The sequence below is a fragment of the Pan paniscus genome, chromosome 2 (assembly GCF_029289425.2).
Source record: "Pan paniscus chromosome 2, NHGRI_mPanPan1-v2.0_pri, whole genome shotgun sequence".
NCBI classification, from domain to species: Eukaryota; Metazoa; Chordata; class Mammalia; order Primates; family Hominidae; genus Pan; species Pan paniscus.
Window position 1 is genome coordinate 98,590,296 of NC_085926.1, and position 24,726 is coordinate 98,615,021.

The 24,726-nt window shown below is 38.1% G+C and overlaps 1 protein-coding gene and 1 pseudogene across 2 annotated transcripts in view; one reads left to right on the plus strand and one right to left on the minus strand.

Moving 5' to 3' along the window:
• Nucleotides 1–24,726, plus strand: part of ADGRG7 (adhesion G protein-coupled receptor G7) — an 86,036-nt gene that overhangs the window by 40,712 nt on the left and 20,598 nt on the right. For both annotated transcript variants that reach the window (XM_003821915.4, XM_063602700.1), the window contains 4 exons: nt 4,588–4,934; nt 5,652–5,748; nt 9,443–9,598; nt 18,763–18,919. In XM_003821915.4, coding sequence (XP_003821963.1) covers nt 4,588–4,934; nt 5,652–5,748; nt 9,443–9,598; nt 18,763–18,919 — 757 coding nt within the window. The remainder of the gene's footprint in view (nt 1–4,587; nt 4,935–5,651; nt 5,749–9,442; nt 9,599–18,762; nt 18,920–24,726) is intronic.
• LOC103786672 (glia maturation factor beta-like) lies at nt 14,797–15,286 on the minus strand (annotated as a pseudogene).

A 24,726-nucleotide genomic window follows, 5' to 3' on the forward strand; every position in this document is an offset into this window, starting at 1 on the left:
TTTGAATCCCGTACATTAAATTCTAATTTTAAATAATGACCTATAAACAAACACTTCTCTCCACCTTGACCCCTTCATTTGAGGTCCAATTTTGTATCCCATTCATTATTTTTTGTCACATGCTACAATTTTTTAACTGCCTGCGGTCTTTTAGAAGCTTGTTCATTTATTAATTTACTCTGTTTACTGTGTGTTTCCTCTGTCAACTTCACATTTCATGTTTGTTTGGTCTTTCATGACATTGAAATTTTTCAAGCATCCAGGCCAGTTACTTTGAAAAATGTTCCACAATGAAGATTTGTCTGAAATTTTCCTCATGAAGAGATGCAGGTTAATTATTTTTGGTGGGAATACTGCAATCATGGAATTTTTTTTAGTGTGACACAACAAGAAGTGCGTATCAGTTTGTCCCATTATTGTTGGCTGTAAGTTTGATTCCTCATTTAAAGTGATGTCTGCCAGATTTCCACATTTTTTCCCTGTGTAAATAATAGATGGCTTGTGGGGTGCCACTTTGAGGCTGCATGATATCCTGTTTCCCAAAAATCTTTTACTTAATGATCTTGTTACTCATCCTTACTGGAACAAATTATTACATTAAGTGGTTGAAAAATGGTGATTTTTCTAGGCTATCACTCTTTCTATATTTGTTTGCTATACTCTTTTGTAAAAAGCATACTTCCCAGTGTAGCCAGAGGGAGCCCCTTCATGTTGTTTTGCCACGTCTCAGTCTTTAGTCACTTCCTTATTTCAATCAAAAGCAAAATGATCATCTTTCACTTTCTCTGCCTCATACCTGAACCAGCCATTTCTCCAAAGAGCCAGAATTGTTTTCGATTCCTTTTCTTCCCCTTTTCACATTAAATGAGTCTCTTGCCATTCATTTAAAAGTTTTATAGTGAGTGCTTATGTTGTAAGGAGCTGAATACAAAACTATGAACAGACAGATAATCTCCCATCTCTCATGAAATATACACTGTTGGGGGGAAAAGGCAGACATTATAAAAATATCTACACAACTGAATATTACAAATTGTGGTAAGTGCCTTGAAGGAAAATTACATGTTTGTCATGTAAAATTAAATGCCTCTTAAATTTGTCTCATTATTTGTATTTCTACCATTACCACAGTTGTACTGACAATTATTTGGTCCCATAGGGATGAGTCATAGTTGCTGCATAACTAGTTTCTTTGCCGAAACCTCACTCTTTTCATTTGTCATCAGATTTTTTTCCTCTTTCATCAGTATGTTTTCTAGCACAATTATGCAACCAAAGATGCCACTAAAATTCATCAGGAAACAAAAATAAAAATAAACACCAGGCATGGAGGCTCACACCTATAATTCCAGCACTTTGGGAGGCCAAGGCAGGAGGATTGCTTGAGCCCAGGAGTTTGAGACAAGCCTGGGCAATACAACAAGATCACATCTCAAACAAATTTTTTTTTAAAAGAGAGAAAAAACAAAACAAAAATAAAGACAAAATTTTACTGATTTTAAAATCCTGAATTATAAAATTTTCTTTGTTCTTGGACAGGTTCCCATATAATAATAATGCACAGAATACAAACAGTCCCCTACTGACCATGGTTCAACTTACGATTTTTCAGCTTTAAGATGTTGCAAAAGTGATAGCATTCAGGATGTTTCTTGATTTATGATAGGGTTATGTCCCAATAAACCCATTGTAAATTGAAAATATGGTAAGGTGAAATGATATTTTTAGTTTTTGACGGGTTTGTTGTGATGCAATCTCATTGTAAGTTGAGGAGCATCTATATAGTAATAATCTATAAGAAGGGCCAGGCTATTTGAAAATCACCTCTTCTTCCTGTGGATTATAATTGATAAAATTAGATAAAAACTAGACTCTAATCTTACTTTTATATAAAAAGATTCTTCTGAGTACTTTTTGCAGTTCTGGTCATTAAACCTCTCAATAGATTTAATGAAATTTTGAATTGTCCAGAAATCTCAACTAAAATGTCAAGCAGATGGACTGAGTTCTGTTTGAATGAAAGCTTTTTTGTTCAGTGTGGGAATCCAAAGATCAAGCGAGGTCATGATGAAACATCATAAAAACATAAAGAATATATAATGGGCAAATAGACTTCATCAAATTATGAGTTATTAAGAATAGAGAGGCACTTGAAGGTTAGAACTTTAGGCATAGTAATAAACCTGGGAAATGGTATTCCAAGAGGTCTTGCAGTCTGAAAACTCCAGAAGGCTTTAGATGGTAGTGAGTAGAGATTTTATAACTTTTATTGGTGAGGAACTGTCTGCCATAGTGTACATGAAAGTGTAACATGCCTTTAAGGGGATATAAGGATATATCTGCCTTTAAGCAATAAGGAAAATAATACATGTACAAAAAAGAATATCACATTTTACTTCTGAGATCAACTTTATTAAGAGAAATCTTGCATTCTCTGCCAATCTGAAGATATACATGTGGGCTAGCACAGAATATATACATGAACTACACATACCACACCATACATACACACACACCACACCATAGGCACACATACACACACACACACTCATACACATTCACTCATACTGCCTTCTGAAAATTGCTGGTAAACAAGGCCGGCCTGCAGACAAAATAAGAGAAACAGCTGCTCTTTTAGAGCAAAGACATTAGGTAAGCATGAGAAGGGAAAAAAAGGCAATTTTAAAGAGCACTTGGATGTACACCCAGAAATTATATCTTCCAATAAAGGGATAGTCCTTGGGAATGATTTACATTCAAAATGTGGTTCAGGACATCTTGACCATCTGACAATCAGCAAGCATTTCCCAAAATGTGGTCCTTGAAACATTAGTCCAAGGGAGATTCTTGATGAAAATAAGGTTCTGAAAAGTCTTGCAGAAAAGATATGTGAAATATTGCTGTGTATAAACCATTTAAAAAAGCAGTAATCATTAGTCTACTTAAATTATAAAGAATAGCATCAGTAACAATAGGCCATGAAACAAATTAAAAATATTTTTACCTAATTTAAATCTTCATGTAAGCTTCACTCTTTAAACGTAAAGTAAGCTGAATATTACCTAATTTTGTTTTAAAGCTGTTACACTGTTATGGGAAATTATTAAAAAATTGTATTTGGCCTTATTTTAAAATTTATAAGTGAGTTTTAAATATAAATTACATTTTAAAACTCAAGAGACTTTTTCTCTACATTTAAACATGAGTTCATCTACTAATGTGCAGAGTTTTCTATTATAAAAATTTTAAAACTCCATATAGGGCCTCTTCTACAGATGGCCTTCACATAAGCTTGCAAATCTACAGTAGAACTTATTACCTCATGTTATATTAAAAAAACTGCCCCAAAACTCAGTGGATAGAAACACATATTATTTCTAATGATTTTGTGGCTTGTCTGGGTTCAGCTGGGTAATTTTTCTACTGGTCTTGCTGGAGTCTTGCAGTCAGATGGCGGCTGGGCCAGAGTCATCTGGAGGTTCACCTAGGATGCTGGGGCAGCTGCATCTTTCTCCCTCTCCATACAGTCTCAGAGGACTTTCGTGCAATTTTTTTTTTCAGCGAGGTGGCTGGACTTTTTACACAGTGGCTCAGAACTCCAGGAGCACAAAAGGAAAAGCTGTCAGTGTTATAGGACTTTCTCCTTTGTTCAGCTAAAAGCTGGGTTCTTGTCACACGACTATGAAAGATTAGGCTCGCAGACACTTTGAAGGGTCAAAAGGACAGGGTTAATTGGGTGTAAAGGAAAAAAAAGGGAAACAGGGACTATCAGCAAAGTGAGAGTCCTGCTACTAGGCTTCCCTCCGTGCAGATTGAATCCACGGATACCTCCTCGGAAGAGGAGATGCCAGGCTCCTCCCCTCTGCAAAGGGCAGGAACTTCCCACAGCTCCACCCGGTTCTCCCAGTGCGCAGGTCAGTTGGAGGTTCTCCCGGTACACCTTTATACTAGGTTGTCTCCCGTGGAGGGCCATGTTATGACTCTTATGTTCCCCAGGCACTTGTGCCTTTGTGGAACTTTTCATTCATTAATGAAAGATTAAAAATTTTATTTTATGATTGCATAGGTACAAAGATGAATATATTAATATCCTTTGAGCTAAGAGTTCTCTTTTTTCTTCTAAGTCTAAAAGAAGTTAAAACATTACTATGGGATATGAACACTAAGCACTATTGTGCCTAATGCATAAGTCGGCCTTGGCTGCCAGGCCTTCTGTTGCATCCCATCAGTTAAATCAAGGTACAGGCCAGGCTACTGTGAAGGGACTACGCAGGGCTACCTACCAGGAAGTAGGGTTCACTCGGGGCCATTTTTGGAGATTAGCTATCACTTTTGATCAGAACACAGTTTCAAGAAAAGATATGTCAACCTGTATCCTTTAATTCATGACTTTGTGGAAATGATAAGAGGAAAGTACAGTTTTCTGATGTAATCGAGAAGGTAGATTTACCAGCTGTCACCACTGGGCTATGAACTGAACTTACATTGGGCAATAATATTCTTTGTTCCCAGAAATTTCACTGCAGTTTGTTTTGTGCAGTTGTTGTGTTTCATTTGATTTTTTTATATTAATTTACTTATTTTCAGGAAAGTCAGAAAAACCTCAGTAACCTGGGTTTTGGTCAATCTGTGCATATCAATGTTGATTTTCAACCTCCTCTTTGTGTTTGGAATTGAAAACTCCAATAAGAACTTGCAGACAAGTGATGGTGACATCAATAATATTGACTTTGACAATAATGACATACCCAGGACAGACACCATTAACATCCCGAATCCCATGTGCACTGCGATTGCCGCCTTACTGCACTATTTTCTGTTAGTGACATTTACCTGGAACGCACTCAGCGCTGCACAGCTCTATTACCTTCTAATAAGGACCATGAAGCCTCTTCCTCGGCATTTCATTCTTTTCATCTCATTAATTGGATGGGGTAAGTGTTTGCATCTCCCCTTTCTCAGGAATTTAATTTTGTGGAAATCATTTAATTTAAACACTTATTGAAGGCCTAATAGTCCAAGGCCTTGACGTAATTAAGAGGAGATAGAAAATATAGTGATTGCTAAGAATACGTTCCGTCTAGTAGCTTATATTCCAGTGAAGGAGGCAGATGCGATCAAGGCAAGAATATGAGATACATCGTAAACTAACTTAACTAACTTAAAAATGTTAATTTCCTTTTACATCTCTTTGTATTAATTTAATTTGAGATTTAGCCACAAATCATTAACTTCCAGCTAGTTTAAAAGAAATGTTTCAAGAAAGACAATCAGAGTGACTCTTTAAGCAAAAATATTTGAAAAATTTATTGGGTTCCAGCAAAGGAAGACTTGTTTCAGGGATATCTAAATTTAAATGTATTCAAGTGACAGAGGAACTATGCCACTGAAACATGACAATTCTGGTAAGAGTTACAAAGAAACCAGAAATAGGATTGATATGTAGAGCCATCAGTGAAAGGGAAGGGAAAACACTTGGAGAAAAATTATGTCCACTGTCGACCCACATCTGTAGGATCACTTTGTATATTGTCCGTAGTGAAAACAACATACATCCTGAGGAGGGTCAGATGTATAATTCATGGATGGTCTTTTATAATTAATCCAAGTCTGGATAAATCATTAATTATGTGCCTCTCTTTATCACATAGGAGTCCCAGCTATAGTAGTGGCTATAACAGTGGGAGTTATTTATTCTCAGAATGGAAATAATCCACAATGGGAATTAGACTACCGGCAAGAGAAAATGTGAGTTTATATTTTTTTAAATGTCCAATTGTTTGACCTAAAAGTGTAACTGTTCAGTGATATTGACTCCGAGTGTCACTGTAATTTGCATTTCACTTTATAATTGTCATGTTTAGTGGTAGACATTTGAAATTCTCAAAGAACACGTTATATTTTAAATGTGATGACATGGAAATTTCCCATAAGTCCTTTTGTAAAGCAAGTAATCACCTTCGAAATTTATAAATGTGAACTTTCTTATGTTAAATTTGTCTTCTTTCATTAAATCTGAAAATCATGATACAATAGGTATTATCCTTAGTAATCCTATATCTTAGTTTTCTCTTCCAGAAAATGGGAATAACAATAATAGTAATTCCTGTTCTGGGGTTACTTCAAGGGATCAATCAAGTGTGAAAACATTTAATAACTCGAACACTATATGTCTCACTCATATAAACCAATTCTATGTTGATATGATTTTAATGAATATTTCATGATGATTTATCATACATAACAAATTCTTCCTGTGATTCCAGTGTGAATAATTAACTGTTGTAACAGAAGCATCTGACTATATGACATTTGCTTTTTTTGTGTGGGGGAGAAGAGAAAGTGGAGCTGAACTGAGACTCAACTCTTTATATGCATTTCTGCTACCAAATGGCAACTACTCTTCAATTTATCCTCTCTTCTCATTTTATAAATCTAACTATTCATATCTCCAAATTCCACCTGAAGTCCCAAACCAACACAAATGAAAGCAAAACTTTTGGAAATGGGCAAGTACACCAAAGGAAGGCTGTGGTGTCTGGGAACTCACCTCTTTCCCAGGGCTGATCATGCCCAACTGTAGGCTGGGGAGCTGACTGCCTGGCCTTATTTCATGCTGCCAGATACTATGTTTGATTATGGTTAAATATAGTTTTAGGTTTTAAAATTTTAACGCCACGAGTAGAAATATCTAATTAGAGATACCCAAGATGCAAATATCTCATAGGGGAGGTAATTCACTTCAAATTGCATTATTAATTGGTGTTAACCCAGGCACAGGGCTAGACTCCCTCCTTTAAAAGTCTTCAGAAGAAAGAAGCCAACTGACTTCAGTTTATTCACACTGAGCTGTAAATAATTAAGGGCAGCTCCTTTCCTGATTACGGTGTTAGTTGTTGGGGAAGATACGAGGCAACTGATAATAAGAGAAGCTGGGGAAAGAGGAAAGGATGTGTGACATAAGCATCTGCCTCCTCCTGGACTTTCTCCCCCACCTTCCACCCTACACACATGCCATCAAGGGCCACATTTCTTCAGGATATATTGAAACTCAGGAGGGATTATTTTTGGTTTTCCTGAGTTATTCTCCTAGCAGTTGCTCCTCAAGGGCCTGTGCACTCCCCTGTTGCTCCCAGTTCTACCAATCATCCTGAAATCCCTGACCCAGTTACCTGAAGTACTGCTGTGTCTGCATAGACCCAGTTACAGGGTGAATGTAGGGCAGGCCACATTCCTCTTTAATGCTCTACCCCCAGTTCTCTGTACCACTACTATGTAGGCCATTTCAGACATTCCCAAAGGGTTGAGGTTAACATGGGGAATTATAATTGGGGGGAAATTTTTCAAGTATTGCTTTTACACTGAAGCTTTCTTTCCCTATGTTCCATGGCAAACCAAGGAGTTAAACACTTCATCTGCATCCAGTTATAATGCTCTGCAGACCTCAAGTCCATAGCTATTTGTCAGATCAACCTCCACCATCCTGAAGATAAACTTGGCACTATTTTATTTATGGATGGACTTATTATTGTATCTGTTAGAGGCAAGCATGCCTTTGCATTTTTAAATTCATTATAGAGAATGGAACATCATCTCAGTTTCCTCCTAGGTCATTCAGATTAGAAATATGATTTCCAATAATTTAAATTAAAACTATTCCAATGCAAAAAAAATTTAGAAATCCTTTCACGTGTATAATAATGGTGTTTTACAAAACTCCAGGGGAAAGAAAATAAAATTAATTGAATGCCAAATATGTGCCATAGCTTCTCACATCATTGTAATACCTAATGGCCTACCTGACACCTCCACTTGACTGTTTAATAGACATCTCCTCATCTTCCCTCCCAAACCTGCTCATCTCATCGTCTTCCCCAGTTAATAGTAATTCTATCCTTCTAGGTGCTCAGATTTTGGAGTCATTCTTAATCCCCTACATACCACATCCAACCCATCAATAAATTATTTTGCTTTACTTTTAAATATATCAGGAATCAGACTATTTTTTGACATCTCCTCTCCTGGTCCAAACTATCCATATTATTGCAATAGACTCCTAGGTATTAGGTTGGTGCAAAAGTAATTGCAGTTTTTGCCATTACTTTTGTACCAACCTAATATTTCCTACTTTTGCTCATGCTGTTCTCTCATCACTGCACCTGGATTAATGTTTTTAAAACTCAAGACAGTTCACGTCATGTCTCTCCATCTTGTCTAGGGTATAAGCAATCACCCACAAAGCTCCTACATAATTTGTATCTTTCCACTAACCTTATCCACTTACTGTGGTTCAGCCACACTAGCCTTTTTTTCTTTCTTAAGCTGTCACCTCAGGGCCTTTGCACTTGATGTGATTTCTGCCTGGAACACCCTTCCCCATCATCTACTTCAGGTCTTTGCTCAAATACAGCTTTTTTCCATGAGGTTTTCCCTGACCACTCTATTTAAAATGAAACACCCCTCCCCTCCACACACAAATACACAGTAATTTCTACTCTCATTATCTGATTTACTTTTTCTCCATGGCATTCGTCACCATCTGACATATTGTGTATTTTATTTACTTTGTTTTATCTATTTCTCTGCACTAGAATGTAACCTCACTAAAGAAGGGATTTTTGTTTTGTCCGCTGCTGATACCTTGGTGTCTAAAACAGTGTCTAGCACATAATATGTACTCTGTAAATATTTATTAAATGAATTAATTAATTCTTTCAACAATGCCAGTAGGTGGTTACTATTATTCTCACCTCAGATGAGAAAAAAACGCCACTACAACCACCACCACCAAAAAACAAAACAAAACAAAACAAACCCCACAAAACAAACACAAAACAGGTACAATGAGGTTAAATAACTTTTTCAAACTCTTTTTAAACATTAATATTTTAAAAATGCCCATCAAGGCTGGGTGCAGTGGCTCATGCCTGTAATCCCAGCACTTTGGGAGGCCGAGGTGGGTGGATCACGAGGTCAGGAGATCGAGACCATCCTGGCTAACACGGTGAAACTCCGTCTCTACTAAAAAAAAAATACAAAAAAATCAGCTGGGCGTGGTGGCGGGTGCCTGTAGTCCCAGCTACTCGGGAGGCTGAGGCAGGAGAATGGTGTGAACCCAGGAGGCGGAGCTTGCAGCGAGCCGAGGTTGCACCACTGCAGTCCAGCCTGGGCGACAGAGCGAGACTCAGTCTCAAAAAAAAAAAAAAAAAAGAAAAAAAAAGCCCATTAATAGGAGACAGTTTAAAGTTATAGTATATTATTTCACTTTTCTAGTGGGTAGAATTCTTGAAAGTCATAAGTCATCTCAAATGTGTAAAATGCAGAGGGATGTTAACTTTTAGCAGATCTTTCAGTTGAGTGAATGTCAATAGTGTTAATAGCACAAAGACCAGTATGTATACCTTTCTTAGTCTGCTGAAGCAATTTTTTTTTTCTTCCACAGCTGCTGGCTGGCAATTCCAGAACCCAATGGTGTTATAAAGAGTCCGCTGTTGTGGTCATTCATCGTACCTGTAACCATTATCCTCATCAGCAATGTTGTTATGTTTATTACAATCTCGATCAAAGTGCTGTGGAAGAATAACCAGAACCTGACAAGGTAAGATTCCCAATGAATGGGAAGCTGCCAGGCAAGGCTCATCCAGCACTTAACACAGCACCATAACACATCCACAGTTTCAGAAGCTTTCAAACTGAGACAATGGCAGGGCTACGTGGTTTACAGGAGAGATTTTTCTCTTACACTTTGACTCAGAAGGTGGATCTTCTCGTCTTCTCACATCCGTACAGTCTGCTCTCAATATCCTGGGTTTCCACATCTGTGGATTCAACAAAGCGAGGATCAACTAAAAACTAAACCTAGACTTCAAGAAAAAAAATTTTCGTCCCTTATCCTAAATATTCAAGAAATCATATTTGGATAATTAAAGAAATGAGAAGGTCGTGGGAAAATGCTGATACCTGGATTTTCATTTTATTAATACAGTCCAGTACCTGTTGGCTATATTTTACATGTGTTGCTTGAATTACACAATAGCACTAAAATTTCTTATTTATTTTATTTTATTATTATTTTTTGAGACAGGGTCTTGCTCTGCCATCCAGGCTGGAGTGCAGTGGCACAATCACAGCTCAATGCAGCCTCGACTTCCTGGACTCAAGTTATCCTCTCCCCTCAGCCTCCAGAGTAGCTAGGACTACAGGCACACAATACCATGCCCAGCTAATCTTTTTCTGTTTTTTATAGCGATATAGTCTCTGTAAAAAAGAGGCTGGTCTTGACCTCCTGGGCTCAAGTGATCCTCCCCAGTTGGCCTCCCAAAGTGCTGAGATTACAGGCATGAGCCACTGTGCCCAGCCTTAAATTTTTTAAATTAGTGGCAAAGATACAAAAATTTGGAGAGCTCACTTAAAAATTAAATTTTTGGCAGGGCGCAGTGGCTCATGCCTGTAATCCCAGAACTTTGGGAGGCGGGGGTGGGTGGATCACCTGAGCTTGGTAGTTTGAGACCAGCCTGACCAACGTGGAGAAACCCCATCTTTACTAAAAATACAAAATTAGCCGGGTGTGGTGGCACATGCCTGTAATCCCAACTACTTGGGAGGCTGAGGCAGGAGAATCGCTTGAACCCAGGAGGTGGAGGTTGTGGTGAGCTGAGATTGCACCATTGCACTCCAGCCTGGGCAACAAGAGCGAAACTCCATCTCAAAAAAAAAAAAAAAAAAAGAATTGAATTTTCTCTTGAAAAAATTGGAATATCTGGCCACTCTAAGCTGACATTCCCTGCGGGGGTCATGTGCTTTCTGATTTACCAGTTCCCATCCGTACTGCTTCTCTCCTTTCTATAACCTTTCTGGCTCCAAAAAGCATTTTCATTGTCATCCCTGATATACAACAAGAGCATTCAGTTGGAGAGACAAAAAGCAGAAACTATTAAACATATATACTCTACCCTTCCTGACCCCATCTCCATAGCATAAATTGATTGGAATACAGTGCTAATGAGACTATGAGTTCAGATTTAATTCTATAAGATTTTGCTCATATAGTAAGTAGACAATAAAAGCAAGCACATCTGTGAGCTTATAGCAAGCTTACAAATAGGTCCACTTAATAATACCAGATAAGTAAAAGCCACCATCTTTAGTGGGATTATATCTTTTTTCTTTTAATGTTAACATTTTATTTAAACCAGTACAAGCACCATGCTTAACAAAAGACTGTCCCAAATAAACATGCAATATGAACTAGCAGAGACTGAAACTACAGCTTAAGAAATTGTGCCAGTTGTTGGTTTTTTTAAATGATGACAGACAACTGTTAAAATTCACAAGACTAAATCATTAATGTTTCAAGCCTCCTGAATGAGATTATATTGGACCATTGAAATCAGTGGGAACTGCCCTGGCATGTTAATGATCTCAAACAATATTCAAGTAATTATATTTATATGAATTATACTCCAAAAAGCAAGAAAATACAATTTCTATCACAAGATTACTGTATATGAGCACTGATTTGAAATGTCAAATGGCATAATAAAAACAAATTTCTCAAGAATATTCAGCTTGGGACCATTGGTTTTAAGTGGCTAGAAGATTATTACATTCTTTCAGAAATACAAAATAAGATTTGTCCAGAAATGTTTGAAACACATCCTCACAGAAGTTGTAATGGCTCAAACTCTATAGATTCCAGTATTATCAGTTTATTGAACAAATAGGGAAAGCAACCACAGTAAGAATACTTGAATTTATAGAATGCAAGTTACCCTCTACTTCCACCAAATATCAGCATTTAAACTTTTATGAAAATATCTATTCATCACTAGTCCACATATGGATTAATGACATTGCTCAGGTTTTAAAAGTAGTTCAAACATTTTTTTAAGTATACCTTCCTTAATATCTATATGGGTTGGGGGGAAACAGCCAAATTTAATTTGGCAATAAACTCCCCTAACTGGAAATTTTTAGCTAAAGTGTCAGACAAGGATACAGTTTATGGCTACATTTGACTCCTGAAAATAGGAGATAAAAGGGGAGGGGAAAGTGCTGACACACATTTTGCCACACAGATTATTTAGTAATGACAGTAAAAAAATTTAGCAACACGCTCTTAACAGTATGTTTAACTGCATTAGGCATTTAGTAAACTTTTAGAACTAGACAATTTGAACATTTATTTTAGAAGTCAATTAAACAAAAGCAGTCAACCAACTTTTTTCCTAATATAATAGCATCAACACCAGAACAAAGTGATCACTATTCAAAACTCAGTCATTTTGGAATTTCAGCATAGTAACCTGAGAAGTTTTCTTCATATGTGTTTTTGTTGTCATGGAAACCACACTAAATAATACTGTGATTACCAGTTGATTTTATTTTGACATTAAATGCTATGCAGAACTTATGCAAGGCCAACAATTTCAAAACTAGTGCTGACTTAGAAGACCATGAAGGAGGGTCCCAGGAAAAAAGTTGCTGCCAAAAAGGAAAGAATGATTAAGGTTGAATGGGAATGGTTGTACCAGAAAGATACGGAATGTAAAAACTGGAATTATGAAAAAAACAAAAAACAAAAAACTGGAATTATGAAACCTGGAGTTATTATCGGGGGATGGCAGAAAAAAGACACTAAATAGGAAATATACTTGAAAAGAACAATGCAAAATTTAGTAAGATGAAAGGGAAATCTATACAAATGTTTGAGAACATTTTAGAGCATGGGATTTGTAAATCTCCCCATAGAACAGATAAAATAAAAATGTCCTACTGATCCTCTAGCCTCAATCTGTTGTGTTGCAAAAAACATGTTATTGACTAGGAGTCAGGCAAGCTCAAAAAAGCATGGTTTATCACAGCTCTTCGCTCCTGTTAAAGAGAGTAGGGGAACTAAGGGTTCTAATGTACGGCAGGTCAATATTATCTGACATTATGGAGGACCTCCAAATTTAAAAATAAAACTAAAACATGCAAGAAAAAATAAGGAACTTCATTTAAAAATACATTATTGCAGCACTAGTTTCTCTTATTGCTGCAAACCGTGAAACAAAACCTCATTTCCTTCATTCAAAAACATTAAAAACACTCTCCACTCACTTGGATTACATTTGCATTTCTACAGAATTATATGCATGTTATTATCCAATATCAAAATACCTGTTTAAAGAATTCTTAAACTTCCTAGGTGGGTTTTCTCTCTCTCTGGAAATTGGAATAAAGATTCTTTTGCCTCCAAGAACCAAAACAAACACCTACTCTAGAACTTTCTCATCTCCAACTAACTTTCTACTGCTTGCTGACTTCTAAATTAGTGAAGCCAAGGTTGAGAACAGAAGATGTTCTATTCAATATCATGAAAATTCCATCTTTACTTCTCACAGAAACCTCAAAAATAAAATACAAAGAACATACGAATGGAAAACATGCCAAAATTTAAATTTTGCTAGTTTTGAGATGACTAAGATGTTCTTAATATAAGAATTCACTCACCAAATTTGGTTAGTCTTCAGAGTCTCTAGACCTATTATCAAATTAATGTTCAATGGTTACTTATATATTTGTTTTTATAAGTATGCCAAATAACAGAATCCTTGCTTTATGCCAAGAATACCATCATCTAACAAGACTGGTTTAGTTAACTATTCAAGCATCCAGTTCAGAATATCTTCTGACCATTAGGATATAAGATGTGATATTGATGTTTTAACATTATTATCTATGGCCAAAGTTTTAAGTTAATTTTTTCCTATGGCACAAAACTAATCACAAGTATACCCAAAATTATAAGTCTCGACTGCCATGTATTCACCAATTCAAGCAGATAGTCGGAATTTTTAAAATATGAAGTTGATTTTATTATAAATTTCAGATATACGCATTAGAAAATTATTTTATTTGGACTCTTTAAAAAAGTATTAATTTCACCAAATCTGGAATACTGGAGTGTAAAAGTCTTAAACTAACTTTAAAGCTAACAAATCAAAGGCACAGTATTAACACATTTAAAATAACTAGTGTTCACAGGACATTAAGCGGTGCTTTATAAATGAAGTGTTATTAACCTAGACGCAAAACTGTTTAGAAATGACGTAAAAGGAATGAAGCCCTTGATTATTACAACCCACCAATTTCTAAGACTAAGATGCTATTTTCCATAAGGAGAAAAGCTAACGGTCATAATTCTATCATAAAATCTAACTCCCCAACCTTAAAAATTATGATTGATGAACATAGTTTCTAGACTTGATTAAAAAGATACAGAAAACCAAACAAGATGCAGAACTGATCAATGTACTTGTAATGCAGGTTACACTACAGTAAATTATTCATGGCTGAATACTGGGTCACTCAAGTCTTTGACCCCACATCAATTTCAATGATTTGACTAGTGATAATAAGCTATTTTCATAAATAAACTGCTAATATCCAGTATTTGTCAAAAGGAGGCAACTGTTGTCTCTCACAATCTAATATATCCACATTCCAGTGGTGTCTGTAAATAGTAACAAATTCTGAACCATAAGTTATAGAAGTTAGTCACAAGAGTGCAAAAAGTCCATGGAGAAAAGTAATCCATCGAATAATTACCAATATAAGGAAACACTGTACAAAGTTTCATCACTATAAAGATGATTTCCTCTTTGATCAAACTTTGCACAAATGAAGAATTTTTCTTTACTGCAGAAAACAAACTGTAAGTAACAATGCATTTTTAGACACAAATAAGTATTTATGTCTGGTTCCAGTATGGTAGGGTAATACATAAATACTTTAGAAACACAGAAGTTCACATTAGTGGAAAAATCCAAGTTTCTCACATAACCATTCTTCAGTCAGTTCTTCCGTATTTCTTATATCAAATATCTTGGTTAGTTCAGCTGTCTGGACTAGCTTATTCTTACTGCCAGCATATATCATTTGTTGTTCAGGCTTACATCCAACAGGACTGGAGAAAATAAAGCACGGAGGATATGGAACTCTCCCATCCGTTATGTTGATATTTATAACCGTTATGTTGATATTATGTTGATATATATATCCGTTATGTTGATATATTTATGTTGATATTTATATACACAATGAAACGAGGTTGTCATTCAGGTAGTTCATCTTTAAGTTCATCTGGTGAAATACCCTCAAGCTCCTCATCCAGTGCCACCAGGCGTTTATCCTTCAATCTTCATTACAATAGAAGCATTGTTTGTTTCTTTGTGAAAACGAAACTTTCTCAGCTTTTCCACTAAATCTTCAGCAACATCAAAACCACCAAAGACTCACTCATTTCCTTTCCGCCATCAGTGGCCTGTTGCCTTCACTTGGGCACCTTTTTCTAGTGGGACTATATCTTAAATATGTACTTTACAGATCAAGGTTAAGTATCATTCTTCCTATATGAACGGTAGTTCATATTAAGAAGAAATACGGTTAAAATATTATCACTGATAAACATTAAAAGTATGTTTACTGAACATAAGTTGTGAGAGTGGAAGGAAAAAATAGTATGTTTAATAGCAATGCAGAAAAACCTCGGTAAAGGCTTCTTTGCCTAATTGCAAATCAGGATATATTTCCTTCATACAAAAATTATCATGTTTGGCCACAGATACCAATCAAATTTGTATTGCTAAATGTTGATTGATAGACTATGGTTCATAAATTAGCCTAGTTATAATGACAAGCAGACTGTGATTTAATTGTTTAATAAGTAACTTTCATGTGTTCAGTAGCTACATAACAAATTGCCCCAAAACTTAATGGTGAAAAATGACAAATGTTTATTATTTGCCATGAGTTGAGTGTTGGCTGGGTAGTTCTGTCTTGACGGGCTTGGATGCTTATTAATGATCGAGGATGACTCACTTTTTTTTTTTTTTTTTTTTTGAGATGGAGTCTTGCTCTGTCACCCAGGCTGGAGTGCAGTGGCGTGATCTCGGCCACTGCAACCTCCGCCTTGAAGGGGTGGGTTGCCCCTCCACACCTGTGGGTGTTTCTCGTAAGGTGGAATGGGAGACTTGGAGAAGAAAAAGACACAGAGACAAAGTATAGAGAAAGAAATAAGGGGACCCGGGGAACCAGCGTTCAGCATATGGAGGATCCCGCCAGCCTCTGAGTTCCCTTAGTATTTATTGATCATTCGTGGGTGTTTCTCCGAGAGAGGGATGTGTTAGGGTCACAAGATAATAGTGGGGAGAGGGTCAGCAGACAAACACGTGAACAAGGTCTTTGCATCATAGACAAGGTAAAGGATTAAGTGCTGTGCTTTTAGATATGCATACACATAAACATCTCAATGCTTTACAAAGCAGTATTGCTGCTCGCATGTCCCACCTCAGCCCTAAGGCGGTTTTTCCCTATCTCAGTAGATGGACCGTACAATCGGGTTTTATACCGAGACATTCCATTGCCCAGGGACAGGCAGGAGACAGATGCCTTCCTCTTGTCTCAACTGCAAGAGGCATGCCTTCCTCTTATACTAATCCTCCTCAGCACAGACCCTTTACGGGTGTCAGGCTGGGGGACGGTCAGGTCTTTCCCTTCCCACGAGGCCATATTTCAGACTATCACATGGGGAGAAACCTTGGACAATACCTGGCTTTCCTAGGCAGAGGTCCCTGAGTGTTTGTGTCCCTGGGTACTTGAGATTAGGGAGTGGTGATGACTCTTAAGGAGCACGCTGCCTTCAAGCATCTGTTTAACAAAGCACATCTTGCGCAACCCTTAATCCATTTAACCCTGAGTTTGACGCAGCACATGTTTCAGAGAGCACGGGGTTGGGGGTAAGGTCATAGATGAACAGAATCTCAAGGCAGGGGAATTTTTCTTACTACAGAACAAAATGGAGTCTCCTATGTCTACTTCTTTCTATACAGACACAGTAACAATCTGATCTCTCTTGCTTTTCCCCACACCGCCTCCTGGGTTCAAGCAATTCTCTGCCACAGCCTCCCGAGTAGCTAGGATTACAGGCGTCCACCACCACACCTGGTTAATTTTTTTTTATTATTATTATACTTTAAGTTCTGGGTTACATGTGCAGAATGGCAGGTTTGTTACATAGGTATACATGTGCCATGGTGGTTTGCTGCACCCATTAATCCGTCACCTACATTAGGTATTTCTCCTAATGTTATCCCTCCCCTAGCCCCCACCACTGACAGGCCCCAGTGTGTGATGTTCCCTCCCTGTGTCCATGTGCTCTCATCGTTCAACTCCCACCTGTGAGTGAGAACATGCAGTATTTGTTTTTGTGATCTTGTGATAGCTTGCTCAGAATGATGGTTTCCAGCTTCATCCATGTCCATGCAAAGGACATGAACTTATCCTTTTTTATGGCTGCATAGTATTCCATGGTGTATATGTGCTGTATATTCTTAATCCAGTTTATCATTGATGGACATTTGAGTTGGTTCCAAGTGTTTGCTATTGTGAATAGTGCTGCAATAAACATACGTGTGCATATGTCTTTATCATAGAATGATTTATAATCCTTTGGGCATATGCCCAGTAATGGGATTGCTGGGTCAAATTGTATTTCTAGTTCTAGATCCTTGAGGAATCACCACACTATCTTTCACAATGGTTGAACTAATTTACACTCCCACCAACAGTGTAAAAGTGTTTCAGGTGCTACCAGGGTATGAAAAGAAAAAAAAAAGAGCTCCTGCAGCTAGTTCGGTGTCTGCCCAATTGGCCGCCCAGTTTTGTGCTTGAAACCCAGGGCGCTGGTGAGGCAGGCACCATAGGGAATCTCCTGGTTTGTGGGTTTCAAAGACCGTGGGACAAGCGCAGTATCTGTGTGGGAGTTTCTCAGGCTGGGACCCTCACAGCTTTCCTTGGGTAGGGGAGAAAATTCCCCAACCCCTTGTGCTTCCCAGGTGAGGTGACACCCCACCCTGCTTCAGCTCGCCCTCCATGGGCTGCACCCACTGTCCAATCAGTCCCAGTGAGATGAACCTGGTACTTACGTTGAAAATGCAGAAATCATCTGCCTTCTGCGTCAATCTTGCTGGGAGCTGCAGACCTGTGCTGTTCCTATTCGGTCATCTTGAATCCTTCATGACTCACTTTCATGTCTGGTGGTTGGTGTTTGGTTGGTTTTGGTAGCAACTGTTCAGTTGGGAAAGCTCATCTCTGCTCCACATAGTCTCTCATCTGCCATTAAACCAGCCCAGGCTTCTTAACATAGTGGTCTCAGGGTTCTAAAGAGGAGTGAGGGAAGGCAAATTAATAAACAGATGCTTTCAAGTCTCTGCTTGATAAATTTGCTAATGTCCCACTGGCCAAAGTAAGTCACATGGCCAAGCCCAGGATCCAGGGGCATAGACTTTCCACAAGAGGAAGAAGATCACTCTGCATCTAACTAATCTTTCTCTCCCTCATCAACTTAAGGCTCAGGAAGCTCCCAGGTGCCAAAAAAGGGGATTCCTCCATTGGCTGATCTGTAGTAATATTCACAAAATGAAAATTCCATTTCAATGAAGAAGTTGGTTCTTAAAATTTGCCTGCTGTAGTATTAAGGAGCTGTGTTTGCCTGAAGTTTTAAACAAGTATCAATGTATTCAAAATAAAGCTTGCTAAATCAGATTTTCTCCAGAGTGATGTAAGACTTAGCATCATTTTTCCACCTGGGGCATAATATTGTTAAGTGAACAATGTATATGGGCAGCTGAATATGCATTCTAAATAGGAGAGTAATAATGACGTTGATAAGTAAAACCCTAATGAACCACATTATTTTTCTTGTTTTCTTTCACCTAGCACAAAAAAAGTTTCATCCATGAAGAAGATTGTTAGCACATTATCTGTTGCAGTTGTTTTTGGAATTACCTGGATTCTAGCATACCTGATGCTAGTTAATGATGATAGCATCAGGATCGTCTTCAGCTACATATTCTGCCTTTTCAACACTACACAGGTATGGTGCGGATTAGTCTGAAAGTAGCAGAACACGCAGTGGTGGAGATATCATCTTGATATCTTAGTTACCTTTAAGAGACTATTTCAAAAAAATCTAGGCCGGGCGCGGTGGCTCACGCCTGTAATGCCAGCACTTTGGGAGGCTGAGGTGGGCGGATCACGAGGTCAGGAGATTGAGACCATCCTGGCTAACATGGTGAAACCCCATCTCTACTAAAAAAAATACAAAAAATTAGCCGGGTGTGGTGGCGGGCGCCTGTAGTCCCAGCTAGGGAGTAGTCTCCTGTAGTCTCCTCCTACTGTAATCTCCTCCTGTAGTCTCCTGCTGAGGCACGAGAATGGCTTGAACCCGGGAGGCGGAGCTTGCAGTGAGCTGAGATCGCGCCACCGCACTCCAGCCTGGGCGACAGAGTGAGACTCCATCTCAAAAAAAAAAAAAAAAAAAAAAAAAAAATCTAGTGGGTACATAGTAGGTGTATATATTTATGGAGTACAAGAGATATTTTGATACTGGCATAAAATGTATAACAATCACTTCAGGGTAAATGGGGTACCCATATCCTCAAGCATTTACCCTTTCTGTTACAAACAATCAAATTATACTCTCAGTTATTTAAAAATATACAATTAAATTATTATTGACTGGCCGGGCGTGGTGGCTCACCGCCTGTAATTCCAGCACTTTGGGAGGCTGAGACGGGTGGATCGCCTGAGGTCAGGAGTTCAAGACCAGTCTAGCCAACATGGTGAAACCCCATCTCTACTAAAAATACAAAAAAATTAGCTGGGCATGGTGGCATGCACCTGTAATTGCAGCTACTTGGGAGGCTGAGGCAGGGGAATTGCTTGAACCAGGGAGGTGGAGGTTGCAGTGAGCTGAGATCACACCACTGCACTTCAGCCTGGGCGACAGAGGGAGAATCCATCTCAAAAAAAACAAAAATTATTATTGACTATAATCACCCTGTTGTGCTGTCAAATACTAGATCTTATTCATACTAACTATATTTTTGTACCAATACCCATTAACCATTCCCGCTTTCCCCTCCCGTCACTACCATTCCCAGCCTCTGGTAACAATCATTCTACTCTCTATCTCCAGGATTTCAATTTTTTAAACTCTTTAGGTCCCAAATAATTGAGAACATGCAAAGTTTGACTTTCTGTGCCTGGTTTATTTCACTTAACATAATGACCTCCAGTTCCATCCATGTTGTTACAAATGACAGGATCTCATTCTTTTTAATGGCTGAATAGTACTCCATTGTGTATATGTACTGCATTATCTTTATCCATTCGTCTGTTGATGGATACTTAGTTTGCTTCTAAGTCTTGGCTATTCTGAATAGTGCTGTGAAAAACATGGGAGTGCAGATATTTCTTTGATATACTGATTTCTTTTGGATATATATCTAGCAGTAGGATTGCTGGATCATATGGTAGTTCTATTTTTAGCTTTTTTTTATTATTAAACTTTAAGTTCTGGGGTACATGTGCAGAACATGCCAGTTTGTTACATAGCTATACACGTGCCATGGTGGTTTGCTGCACCCATCAACCCATCATCTACATTAGGTATTTCTCCTAATGCTATCCCTTCCCTAGCCCCCCAGCCCCCGACAGGCCCCGGTGTGTGATGTTCCCCTCCCTGTGTCCATGTGTTCTCATTGTTCAACTGCCACTTACGAGTGAGAACATGTGGTGTTTGGTTTTCTGTCCTTGTGTTAGTTTGCTGAGAATGATGGTTTCCAGCTTCATCCATGTCCATGCAAAGGACATGAACTCATCCTTTTTATGGCTGCATAATATTACATGGTGTATATGTGCCACATTTTCTTTATCCAGTCTATCATTGATGGGCATTTGGGTTGGTTCCAAGTCTTTGCTATTGTGAATAGTGCTGCAATAAACATACATGTGCATGTGTCTTTACAGCAGCATGATTTATAATCCTTTGGGTATATACCAAGTAATGGGATGGCTGCATCAAATGGTATTTCTGGTTCTAGATCCTGAGGAATCGCCACACTGTCTTCCACAATGGTTGAACTAATTTACACTCCCACCAACAGTGTAAAAGTGTTCCTGTTTCTCCACATCCTCTCCAGCATCTGTTGTTACCTGACTTTCTAATGATCGCCATTCTAATTGGTGTGAGATGGTATCTCATTGTGGTTTTGATTTGCATTTCTCTAATGACCAGTGATGATGAGTTTTTTTTAAATATGTTTGTTGGGTTCATAAATGTCTTCCTTTGAGAAGTGTCTGTTCATATCCTTTGCCCACTTTTTGATGGCACTGTTTTATTCTTGTAAATTTGTTTAAGTTCTTTGTAGATTCTGGATATTAGCCCTTTGTCAGATGGATAGATTACAAAAATTTTCTCCCATTCTGTAGGTTGCTGCCTGTTCACTCTGATGATAGTTTCTTTTGCTGCGCAGAAGCTCTTTAGTTTAATTAGATCCCATTTGTCAATTTTGGCTTTTGTTGCCATTGCTTTTGGTGTTTTAGTCATGAAGTCTTTGCACATGCCTTTGTCCTGAATGGTATTGCCTAGGTTTTCTTCTAGGATTTTTATGGTTTTAGGTCTTACATTTAAGTCTTTAATCATCTTGAGTTAATTTTTTGTATAAGGTGTAAAGAAGGGGTCCAGTTTCAGTTTTCTGCATATGGCTAGCCAGTTTTCCCAGCACCATTTATTAAATAGGGAATCCTTTCTCCATTGCTTGTGTGTGTCAGATTTGTCAAAGGTCAGATGGTTGTAGATGTGTGGTGTTATTTCTGAGGCCTCTATTCTGTTCCATTGGTCTATATATCTGTTTTGGTACCAGTACCATGCTGTTTTGGTTACTGTAGCCTTGTAGCATAGTTTGAAGTCAGGTAGCGTGATGCCTCCAGCTTTGTTCTTTTTGCTTAGGATTGTCTTGGCTATGCGGGCTCTTTTTTGGTTCCATATAAAATTTAAAGTAGTTTTTTCTAATTCTGTGAAGAATGCCAATGGTAGTTTGGTGGGAATAGTATTGAATCTATAAATTACTTTGGGCAGTATGGCCATTTTCATGATATTAATTATTCCTATCCATGAGCATGGAATGTTTTTCCATTTATTTGTGTCCTCTCTTATTTCCTTGAGCAGTAGCTTGCAGTTCTCCTTGAAGAGGTCCTTCACATACCTTGTAAGTTGTATTTCTAGATATTTTATTCTCTTTGTACCAATTGTGAATGGGAGTTCACTCATGATTTAGCTCTCTGTTTGTCTGTTATTGGTGGATAGGAATGCTTGTTATTTTTACACAGTGATTTTGCATCCTGAGACATTGCTGAAGTTGCTTATCAGCTTAAGGAGATTTTGGGCTGAGACGATGGGGTTTTCTAAACATACAATCATGTCGTCTGCAAACAGAGACAGTTTGACTTCCTCTTTTCCTATTGAATACCCTTTATTTCTTTCTCTTGCCTGATTGCCCTGGTCAGAACTTTCAATATTATGTTGAATAGGAGTGGTGAGAGAGGGGCATCCTTGTCTTGTGCCAGTTTTCAAAGGGAATGCTTCCAGTTTTTGCCCATTCAGTATGATATTGGCTGTGGGTTTGTCATAAATAGCTCTTATTATTTTGAGATGTGTTTCATCAATACCTAGTTTATTGAGAAGTTTTAGCATGATGGGGTGTTGAATTTTGTCGAAGGCCTTTTCTATGTCTATTGAGATAATCATGTGGTTTTTGTCACTGGTTCTGTTTATGTGATGGATTACATTTGTTGATTTGTGTATGTTGAGCCAGCCTTGCATCCCAGGGATGAAGCCAAGTTGATCATGATGGATAAGCTTTTTGATGTGCTGCTGGATTCAGTTTGCCAGTATTTTATTGAGGATTTTCACATCGATGTTCATCAGGGATATTGGCCTGAAATTTTTTGTGTGTGTGTGTGTGTCTCTGCTAGGTTTTGGAATCAGGATGATGTTGGCCTCCTAAAATGAGTTAGGGAGAATTCTCTCTCTTTCAATTTGTTTGGAATAGTTTTAAAAGGAATGGTACCAGCTCCTCTTTGTACCTCTGGTAGAATTTGGCTGTTAATCCCTCTGGTCCTGGACTTTTACTTTTTTTGATTGGTAGGCTATTAATTACTGCCTCAATTTCAGAACTTGTTATTGGTCTATTCAGGGATTCGACTTCCTCCTGGTTTAGACTTGGGAGGGTGTATGTGTCCAGGAATTTATCCATTTCTTCTCAATTTTCTAGTTTATTTGCAAAGAGGTTTTTATAGTACTCTCTGATGGTAGTTTGTATGTTTGTGGGATCAGTGGTGATATCCCCTTTATCATTTTTTTACCATGTCTGTTTGATTCTTCTCTCTTTTCTTCTTCTTTTTTTTTTTTTGACAGAGTCTTGGTCTGTCATGCAGGCTGGAGTACAATGGTGCGATCTCAGCTCACTGCAACCTCTGCCTCCTGGGTTCAGGAGATTCTCCTGCCTCAGCCTCCCAAATAGCTGGGATTACAGGTGTGAACCACCACGCCTGGCTAATTTTTGTATTTTTAGTAGAGATGGGGTTTCACCATGTTCAGGCTGGTCCCAAACTCCTGACTTCATGGTCCACCCGCCTTGGCCTCCCAAAGTGTTGGGATTACAGGCGTGAGCCACCGTGCCTGGCCTCTTTTCTTCTTTATTATTCTGAGTAGTGGTCTATTTTGTTGATCTTTTCAAAAAACCAGCTCCTGGATTCATTGATTTTTAAAAGGGTTTTTCGTGTCTCTATCTCCTTCAGTTCTGGTCTGATCTTAGTTATTTCTTGTCTTCTGCTAGCTTTTGAATTTGTTTGCTCTTGCTTCTCTTAATTTTAATTTATAGTTTTTGTTCTTTTAATTTTGATGTTACAGTGTCAATCTTAGATCTTTCCTGCTTTCTCTTGTGGGCATTTAGTGCTATAAATTTCCCCTAAACACTGCTTTAAATGTGTCCCAAAGATTTGGGTACATTGTGTCTTTGTTCTCATTGGTTTCAAAGGACATCTTTATTTCTGCCTGTTTTTATGTCTGCCTGTTTTGTTTCTATTTTTATGCCAGTACTATGCTGTTTTCATTACTATAGCTCTGTAGTGTAATTTGAAGTCAAGTAATGTGATTCCTCCAGTTTTGTTCTTTTTGCTAACGATAGCTTTGGCTATTCTAGGTCTTTTGTGGTTCCATATAAATTTTAGGAACATTTTTTTCTTTTTCTGTGAAGAATGCCATTGGTGTTTTGATAGAGATTGCATAGAATCTGTAGATTGCTTTGAGTAGTGTGGACAGTTTTAAAATATTGATTTTCCAATCCATGAACATGGAATCTCTTTCCATTTTTTGTGTCCTCTTCAATTGGTTGCATGCAGGTTTTATAGTTTTCGTTGTAGAGATCTTTCACTTTTTTGGTTAAGCTAATTCTAAGGTATTGCATTTTATTTGTAGCTTTTGTAAATAGGATTGCTTTCTTAATTCCTTTTTTTTTTTTTTTTTTGAGACAGAGTCTCGCTCTGTCACCCAGGCTGGAGTGCAGTGGTGTAACATCTGCTCACTGCAACCTCTACCTCCCAGGTTCAAGCAATTCTCCTGCCTCAGCCTCCTGAGTAGCTGGGACTACAGGCATGTGCCACCACGCCTAGCTAATTTTTTGTATTTTTAGTAGAGACGGGGTTTCACCATGTTAACCAGGATGGTATCGATCTCCTGACCTTGTGATCCACCCACCTTGGCCTCCCAAAGTGCTGGGATTATAGGCGTGAGCCACTGCGCCCAGCCCTTAATTTCTTTTTCAGGTTGTTTGATGT